This window comes from Octopus bimaculoides, chromosome 1 (genome assembly GCF_001194135.2).
Source record: "Octopus bimaculoides isolate UCB-OBI-ISO-001 chromosome 1, ASM119413v2, whole genome shotgun sequence".
NCBI lineage: Eukaryota > Metazoa > Mollusca > Cephalopoda > Octopoda > Octopodidae > Octopus > Octopus bimaculoides.
The window spans coordinates 194579252-194589323 of record NC_068981.1 but is presented as its reverse complement, the minus strand read 5'-3'; the positions used below and the strand labels follow the sequence as shown (position 1 = coordinate 194589323).

Genomic DNA, 10072 nt, shown 5'->3' with positions numbered 1-10072 from the left:
ACCCAGGGATGCTCTCTACAGGAGAAATAAATTGATGTAATGAGACAGAAATATAATTAAAACTGATTGATTTGGTTTCTTGTCTCGTTACATCCTTTACTTTTTTTTTTAGCTTTTTCTTGTTTTGGTCATTAGACTGTGGTCATGCTGGAGCACTGCCTTAAAGAATTTTTAGTGAAACAAATCAACCCTGATACGTATTATTTGTTTTATCAGTCTCTTAAGCTGCTGAAACAATAAGCTAAGGGGAGATAAACAAACTAACACCAGCTGTCAAGCAGTGGTGGGGGGGTCACACACAAACACACACACACATGTATACACAATAGGCTTCTTTCAGTTTCTGTCTACCAAATCCACTTACAAGGCTTTGGCTGGCCCAAGGCTATAATCAGAAGACACTTGCCCAAGGCGTCACACACTGGGATCGAACCCAGAACCATGTGGTTGGAAAGCAAACCACTTCCTATGTAGCCACACCTGTGTCCACATGTGAAATTATAATTAATTAAAATTGTTTGACATTTTAACGATGATGTTTAGCTCATTAATTTAGCAGTGACTTCACTATTTGCGGATCCTCTATAGCATTTCTTGACCAGCTAGAAATAGCAGCCAAATCACCTTAAACACAAGAATTATGGTATTAGGTAATGTAATCCTAGATACTCCTAAATGGATAGAGGGTCATGGCTGGAACGTCTTTGAACATAAGTCTGCTTGGGGCCAGCCTGGGGCTAAACAACAGCAAAAACTAACAACTTATAAATTTTGCATAAATTGTTTCTACAAGTTGTTTCCCCTCTTGTGTGGTACCCTTTTACAGTTAGATGGACTGAGCAATTTGACAGCTAACTATTTCAGCTGAGGACACAATACATCATCCCACTCATTTAATGTCCCTGTCCCATGGTGGCATGGGTTGGGCTGTCTACGTTGGCATGGTTACCACAGCTGGAAGCCCTTCCTAATGCCAGCTATTTTATAGAGGGCGCTGGATGCTTTCTTCATGCCATCAGCATTAGTGAGGCCACCATACAGCTGGCAAGAGTAGGAACCCCAAGAGGGGTGCCTTTATGCTGGGAGATGAAGGGTTAAAGTATGAGAGATGGGGCCGGAGCAGGACAAGTTTCTTGCTGTGGACAGGTCGCGTGGCTACTCACATTTTAGAAGAGAGGGTGAAGGGATGATGGGGGAGGGAAGGGCTTAAAACTAGAAACATTGAAGCATCTGTGTGGACCTTTAAGGTGCAAGGTGAACAGAAGTGAATGGGGAAGGACGAAGAGGTGAGCTGGTGGGTGGAAGTTTGACCCACCAAACTCTCGCATTATTTACATTATTTAAATTATTTACACTTACAGATATTTGTCCTCATCTTGTTTGTTGTTAACACAACGTTTCGGCTGATATACCCTCCAGCCTTCATCAGGTGTCTTGGGGAAATTTCAAACCTGGGTTCTCATTCTTAAGGTATTTTTCAATGTTGTTGTTATTATTATTATTATTATTACTATTATTATTATTCAGGTCACTGCCTGGAATTGAACTCGGAATCTTGGGGTTAGTAGCCTGCGCTCTTATCCACTATAGCATTGCACCAAACTCTCAATTTGCAGTAAAGTAGCCACTTAATGAAACAAGCCAAGAATGAATGAATGAATTAATTAATTAATTAAAATTACAGTGGTAGTAAGTATATAAGATAATTAGCTTAATTAAAAATTCTACCAAAGACATATAACTTAATTTGGATAACAGATAGACTGCTGCAGATGGAAGTATGTCTGACATGTGACAACACAGTTATGACTACAGAGGTTTACTAAGACCCCCGAACACAACCAATGAAGCCCATGGCATTCCATAATTGTGAACTAGATGTAAAACACACTGAAGAGAAGAAAGCCCTAAGAAGATGAGAGAAGTTATATAAAACGTAGAACTTACCCCACCAGCAACTGAAATAGAAGCCGGATCTTGCATAATTTATGTAGGTATCAGCAGCAGGGTGCATCAACAATAGAAAATCACAGACAGCTACTATCAGGTGAGAGTCTGGGGGAGAACCAACCATTTTCTGAATGATTGCGACAATGGAACTGCTGATTGTTGCCGATGGCACTGGTTCATGTTCTCGTACTAATTCCTGTGAACAAATAGACAATGAAATGAAATGTAAAAGATGTCGTAACAAACACTGGTAGAAATGTAGGAAAATAGCCAATGGTGGTTACCTTCACAATCACACATCCTAATGCTATCTGTTAATATCATCGTAATCATCATCATCATCACTGATTAACGTCCACTTTCCATGCTGGCATGGGTTGGACGGTTTGACTGAGGACTGGCAAGTCAGGAGGCTGTACCAGACTCTAATCTGATCTGGCAAGGTTTCTACAGCTGGATGCCCTTTCTAACACCAACCACTTCGAGAGTATAGTGGATGCTTTCTACATGCCACTGGCATGAGGGCCAGTCAGGTGGCACTCGCATCAACCAAACTCAAATGGTGCTTTTCATGTGCCACTGGCATGGGAGCCAGTGAAGTGATACTGGCATTGACCACACTCAAATGGTGGCTTTTATGTGCCACTAGCACTGGCATCAGGCATGCTCAAATGGTGCATTTTACATGCCACCAGTATGGGTACCAGTCAGGCAGCACTGGCATCAGCCACAACAATGATTTCTCTTGACTCAACAGGTCTTCTCAAGCACAGCATTTTGCCCGACAATTCCAATCATGGGCATTAACTATTTAATGTTAGTTTTGGACCCATTATCATCATCATCATTTAACATCCATTTTCCATGCTGGTATGGGTTGGTTTCTGTAACTATATGTCCTTCCTAACATCAACCACTTTACAATGGTGTACTGGGTGCTTTTTATGTGGCACCAGCATGAGTGCTTTATACATGGCACCAGCATGGAACTATATTCGTGACGATACTTGTGAAAATAAACTGAACTGAAAAGCATATAGCTATGAAGTGAAGACATTGCTCACATTACATAACCAGAAATGGCAAACAAACTGCACTGTTATCATCATTATCGTTCTAACATCTACTCTTCCAATGCTTGCATGGTTAAAAAATCAATAGATTGAGAAGAACTCTCTGTTGGAAGGAAATGATTTTTGGTGTTTTGAGAGTAGACAGAGAATAAGATGAGATAAGAATAAAGATGGGATAATTGAAGAAGTTAATGTGAGGTGGATGGCGTGGAACTGTGAGATGAAGACGATGTGAACAGAAGAAACAGGTTGTAATGGAAGATGATGGTAAAGTGACAAGATATGAAGAGATGTATAAGACAGGTAATAACTGGTATATATGTGGTGTTGGTTTTACTAGGTGTAAAAGGGATATAAGTTGGTGGTAGAAAAAATGCAAGAATTGATGGGTGGGGGTGATGAAGGGGGACCTGTGATGATAGAGATCCAGACAAAATGGTTGAGGCTGAATCTCAAACAAATTGAAGGAGGAACATACTAAAGAGAGACACACAGACAGACAGAGAATATACTGCAAACCTGTAAAATTCAGAATAGAATTTGGAAAAATGGACATTAATCCTTTTGATGAAGATAATGACAAGACACACAGACACACAACCATACAGACATGCATTATATTATTTGAAATAGTTGTCTGTCTGTTTGTCTCTCTCTCTCTGTCATAAACACACAAGCTCATACGTTTGCATGCACATACACACACACACACCTGAAAGAAGTTTCTACTCACCTGATACATAAGAAAAACTCGTTGTACAAAGTTTCCAGCTTGATATTGTTTAATGTTGAACATTTGATGTGGATGGTCATCTCTGACCAAACATTCAAGGGCTTTGAAGAGTAATTCCATCACAGATGATGGACCTCTGGTCCAAATTCTCCACCTCAGCAGAAGATTCTCAATAACAGACATATTCTGGACAATGGCCAACGTTTGCTCTTTTATGATGTAAGTGTTTAACTGAGAATCGAATCTCATCACGGATTCTGTGGTAGCAGCATCCAGTAGCACCTACATTGAACAATTAGAAGATGTACAAGTTGAAATTATCATCATCATCATTTACTATTTCATGACCATTTTTCCCTGCAGGTTTGGGTTGGACAAAACGACAGGATCCAATGGGTTGGAGGATCACATAGTACTCCAAGGTCTGCTTTGACATGATTTCTATGGCTGGATGGAATTTGTAACACTTTATACTGTATTGAGTACTTCTTTTGCAGCATCAGCACCAGTGAGATCAAGTAAATCACCAGCCAAGACTCCTTGAAAGAGTCAGGCTTGTAGAACTGAGAGAGATGGCTTTATGTCGGGTGTTGAGAGCACTAGCATAGCTGGCAGGAATACGGGCAGTCCACCCCGGATGGCACTTTTAAAGGGGCAGCACTCGTCATCCTGTTGCAGGCAATATGTGTCTTTGGTGGGGTCCGAGGGCGGAAGGGCCACTCCAGGCACGGCACATACTCTAGCTACGCTAGTAGTTGAGAGACTAAAGTGTGATAGAGGGACAAGCACAGGTGTTTGGTGTTAAGGGGGATACATATCTACCCCAGCTGGAAAGGGAGAAATGATGGTAGCAACGAGATGTCAGCAGGTGCCATCAAGGTACAAGAAGGGGAATATAAATAAATAAATATATATATTTATTTTATTCTTCTATATGTTTCAGTCATTTGACTGGGGCCATGCTGGAGCACTGCCTTTAGTTGAACAATTGACTCCCAGAACTTATTCTTTGTAAGCCTGGTACTTATTCTATTGGTTTCTTTTGCCGAGCCGCTATGTTACGGGGATGTAAACACACCAACATTGGTTATCAAGCGATGGTGGTGGTAGTGGTGGCGGTGGGGGACAGACAGAAAGACACACACACACACATATATATATATATATATACAATAGGCTTCTTTCAGTTTCTGTCTACCAAATCCACTCACAAGGCTTTGGTCAGCCCGAGGCTATAGTAGAAGACACTTGACACTTGCCCAAAGTGCCACATAATGGGACTGAACCGGAAACCATGTGGTTGGGAAGCAAGCTGCTTACCACACACCCATGCCTATATATATATTCAGGTCTGCTGAAAGGGGTTACTTACTTAAGCCCTTCGATCCCTGTGGAGCATAATCCATCAACAACTTTCTCCACTGTCCTTTCTGCTTCTTTCCAGCTGAATCCAGGCTTTTACAGTTCTGCCCCACAACCCTTGCCTCCCACTTAGAGAAGCCCCTCATCTCCCAGGCCTTGCTGGCTTTGAATTGTCTAGGTAGGGGATATTGGCCCTATACAAAACTCTGGGAAGAAGTGGTCCATATTGGTCTGGGCCCCTAATCTTTGACTTGTCCAGCATGGGCGACCCCTACTAGAGACCTGCACTCCAATGGCATAGCTCTCCAGGTCACTGAGGCATGACATCCATCAAATCACAACAGGGACTGGATCTTGTGGCAGTCATAAAGACTAACCTGGGGCTAAAAAACCCACAACAAGATTATGCAACCACCCAACCTGCTAGAAATGGCAGCCAAATTTCCTTTATATCACTTCCTATGATCTTAAAGAGAGGGAGGTTACACTAGATATCGTGGTACCAGATAGACAGTGTCTGATCCGAAGGACATGATGGTCACTACTGGAATGTATTTGATCAAAGCCTGCTCATTGAGGCCTAACCAAGGGTTAAATAAGCACCACTTTTACCAGAAGAACTAATTAACAAATTAATTAAAACCCATTAAGCTAATTACCTTTAAAATACGGAAAGAAATTAAACTTCTTGAAGTTTCCAAGACTCTGGAAATCATACGATCTCCTTGAGATTCCATATACTGCAAACACATTGACGGGACTTGTTTGATCATTTGGAACAGAAGGTTGAGGGCCGACGCCTGCAGTTTTTCCATGTTTTGCCGCATCTGTAACAAGTTCAATCCCTGATCACTGTCTTCTGAAGGGAGTCGGCACTTTTCAAATACCTGTAATTATATAAAATAAAGCCACAGTGGTAGTACATATACAGTGGTGGTGGTGGTGGTGGTGGTGGTGGTAGTAGTAGTAGTGTGGTGGTAGTGGTGATTGGTGGCAAGGGTGGTAGGCAAGGCAATTGTGATGGGGATGATGGTGGTGATGGTAATAGTACTTATGGAGGTGTTTGAAAGTGCCATGATAACGGTAAGAGTAGTATAGGAGATAGAGTGCAGCAGAAAAACCTCCCATATTTTACACTGCCATTGTTTTGATGCCAGTGAGGTTGAATGGCAGGTAATGGTGTCTTCATGTAGCTGATGTCTTACCGTTTATTTTTCAGTCACCATCATGGTTTGAACTAGGGCACACCAAGTGTTTGCTGTTAAAAACGTTTGTTAACCTGTAAAATGTGGGAGGTTTTTGCTGCCTATTATCCAAGTAGTACATAACAATCTGCAATGATGTACTGGTCCGATCCTAAATCCATTCTCTTTTACCATTCTCTCCACAATTCCTCTCTAAATGGATCAGCTCATCCTCTTCACACATTCTCTCGATATGGACTAATCCATTCTCTTCGCACCTCTCTACATGGACCAATCCATTTCCTTCACACCTACTCTGCACAAGAACCAGTCCTTTCTCTCCACACCTCTCAATATGGACCAGTCCATTCTCTCTACAGGGTGATTGAAAAGTAGCTCCCTATTTTAAAATATTTATAAATTATTTATTTATTAATTGGATATGAGAGGAAAGCATTTAGTATGGGGTTTTATTCAAAATTCGATATGGGCTCCAGATGTCGCCACCAGCATTTTGAGTCTCCCAGGAATTGCATCAACTGATTGCACCAGGAACTCCAATGTGATGGAAGACGTATAACTTCTCGTATTCGCCCTTCAAGTTCTTCCAAAGTCTTTGGTTTGGTACAGTAGACTTGTTCCTTTAACCAACTCCAAAGAAAGAAGTCACAGGGTGTTAAGTTGGGACTTCTGGCTGACCATTCATGCAGACAACAATGACGCATCCATCTCCTGGGAAAGCGGGCATTCAGTCATTTGTGAATGATAAGAGAAATATAATTAAAGAATAAATTTTCATACCTCAAAAAAAAAAAAAAAAAAATACAAAAAAAAAAATGAGAAAAAAAATTACAGTTAATAAATAATCTATAAGTATTTAAAAATAAATAGGGAGTCACTTTTCAATCACTTTGTATATCTCTCTACATTAATTTGTCCATTCTCTTCCACAACTCCACTCTACACATTTGTTCATTTTTCTACACCCCACTCTCTCTACATGGACCAGTCCACTTTTCCCCGCAAACTCACCTTTGCAACAAGGAACATAAATACATTTATTCCTCCCATTTCTTCAGCTGATTGTTCCAGACAATTCTTGAAGCAAGCCAAAATCTCCAGGGATGGTGCCATCTTGACAGGTACAACCAATGGATGTTGTTCAAGGAGATCCCTGGACTGGATCATGGAAGGTGGCAATATTCCAAGGGTGAGCCCGAGGGAGTTTGGAAGCTGGGACGATCCACCAGCACAGTAAAGGCTAAACAATTTCGGATGTTGTGGGTTGTAGATCAGAATTAGGTTGTTCTGTGGAAACGGAGATAAATTCCAGAATTAGAGTAAAAGGAACAAGGAATGACAGCAACAACATGGTAGAACACAATAATTACTGGGGCATTAAACAGTTTTGTTTCAATGCTATCCTGAACTAAAGAACCAAGCTTTATATATATACATGGTCGATGCCAATGCCGTCTGACTGGCTCCTGTGTCGGTGGCATGTAAAAAGCACCGTTTGAGCATGATCAATGCCAGTGCCGCCTGACTGGCTCCTGTGCTGGTGGCATGTAAAAACCACCGTTTGAGCATGGTCGATGCCAGTGCCACCTGACTGGCCCTCATGCCAGTGGCATGTAAAAGCACCCACTACACTCTCGGAGTGGTTAGCATTAGGAAGGGCATCCTGCTGTAGATACGCTGCCAGATTGGATTGGAGCCTGGTGCAGCCTTCTGGTTTGCCAGTCTTCAGTCAAACCGTCCAACCCATGCCAGCATGGAAAGCAGATGTTAAACAATGATAATGATGTGTGTGTGTGTGTGTGTGTATCTGTAAGTATGTGTGCACGCCAGTGTGATAGTTGTAAATGAGCATCAAGGTCATGCATGTGGTGTCCATTTCCAATCTTCCATGAACACATGTCTGGCTATGGAGGGAAATTTTACCTTCCTTGGAAACAGATGAGGGTTGGTGACAGGAAGGGCACCCAGCCACAAAAAAAATCTGCCTCAATGAATTCTGTTTGACTCTTGCAAGCATGGAAAAGTAGACATTAAAACAATGAGACTTCTAAAACCAATGTTCATGTTTACCTCACTCTTTAATACACCCTGTTTTTTACCCCCAAAAGTATGTTGCTGTAATTTAGATCTTGTAACAACTGCTGCTGTTAAGACATTAGATATTGAAGTTATGGAGAAACTGGGCAACTTTAAGGAAGTGATGACAATGGAGAGAAATTATATCCCAGACTGCATCTTGGAAGAAGTCTTTGCAGATTTAAGAAAATAGGAAATTCTTTTAACACAATGATCATGAAAGGGACTTACTCTAGCAGTGTCCAGATTTACTTGATTGATGCCAACCAAAGTGTCTGTGGAGACTCCAGAGAAACAAACAACATTCTTGAACAGTTGAGGAATATAAGATGCTGCCTGTTCAGAACAGTCACATTTGCTGATTGAGGAACAGTTAGGGCCAAGAGCATGGAGATGAAAGCAGATCTCTTGGGATAAGTTAGCACCTGAAGAATAAGAGAAATAACAAGAGAATTCAGACAACATTTTTAGAGAAGAGGAGAGCAGTTAAGGTCAAGAGAACAGAGAAAGGAGATCTCTTAAGATAAGAACAACAACAGTACCTTTAAAAAGCATGAGTGGACCAAGATACCAAGACTTCTTGCGATTAAGCAAATGGTTCCTGTAATTCCTTGTGTGTCCCAAGTAGACAGTCGGTTCTAGCTGGGTCATACGAATGTCTCTGGAATGATCTAATACCATTTCCTGAGACCACCAGCCATCCAGCACAATGGAAACCTGAAACAGATACAATATACAGGTAAGTCAGGTAAAACAAACGACTTTAGTCAGGCAAGGCAAGAGTCTTCAGACCAGGTGACTGTCATCAGATGGGAAGAATGCCTTCAGGTGAGGCGAGTGTCTTGAGGAACTTTCAAAGAGGTGCCGACGGACAGTTCTTACCTTCCCTGACAGGATGTTTTCATCAAGGACTTCACGATATTGTAATATTAAGTGGTGCCACCGATTCGTGTTGAGTAAGCTTGGAGCAGAACATTCTTTCAGGATGACTGTACTACCTGACGCTGAACTAGTTAACCTGAAATTGAAAAAAAAAAAATTACTATTAAATGTAGCAGCAGCAGCAGTAAATTCTTGGAATCCCATAGTTCCAGGATAAATCATTGCCAAAGATCAGCTTAATTCATTTATTTGTCCAGCAGTCCCAAATGGTCAAAAGTTCTTCCATAGATGTAACACAACATCATCATCATCATTTAACGTCTATTTTCCATGCTTGCATGGGTTGGATGGTTTGACTGAGGTCTGGAGAGCCAGCAGCTGCACCAGGTTCCAATCTGATTTGGCAAAGTTTCTACAGCTGGATGCCCTTCCTAACACCAACCACTCTGAGACTGTAGTGGGTGCTTTTTACGTGCCACTGGCATGGGAGCCAGTCAGGCGGTACTGGCATCGACCACATTCAGATGGTGCTTTTTACATGCCACTGGTATGGGAGCCAGTCAGGGGGCACTGGCCCCAGCTACGATATTGGTTTTATTTGACTCAACAGGTCTTCTCAAGCATATCATATCACCCGACACATCAGGGGTATTCTTAACAGGGCTGGACATGCATGGTTGCAATCTCACTTTAGTTGCCGGGTCTTCTCAATCACAGCATATCTCCAAAGGTCCCGGTCTCCTGTCATTGCCTCTGTGAGGCCCAATCATCATCATCATCATCATCATCGT

At 41.8% G+C, this 10072-nt stretch overlaps 1 protein-coding gene across 1 annotated transcript in view; it reads right to left on the bottom strand.

The window, feature by feature from the left end:
* LOC106869897 (lysosomal-trafficking regulator) overlaps window positions 1-10072 on the bottom strand; it is a 189845-nt gene that overhangs the window by 45009 nt on the left and 134764 nt on the right. The window contains exons 15-21 of the mRNA XM_014915825.2: window positions 9282-9417; window positions 8942-9116; window positions 8631-8824; window positions 7335-7610; window positions 5778-6005; window positions 3757-4038; window positions 1948-2146 (exon numbers count right to left, since the gene is read on the bottom strand). Of these exons, the coding sequence (XP_014771311.2) occupies window positions 1948-2146; window positions 3757-4038; window positions 5778-6005; window positions 7335-7610; window positions 8631-8824; window positions 8942-9116; window positions 9282-9417 (1490 nt within the window). The remainder of the gene's footprint in view (window positions 1-1947; window positions 2147-3756; window positions 4039-5777; window positions 6006-7334; window positions 7611-8630; window positions 8825-8941; window positions 9117-9281; window positions 9418-10072) is intronic.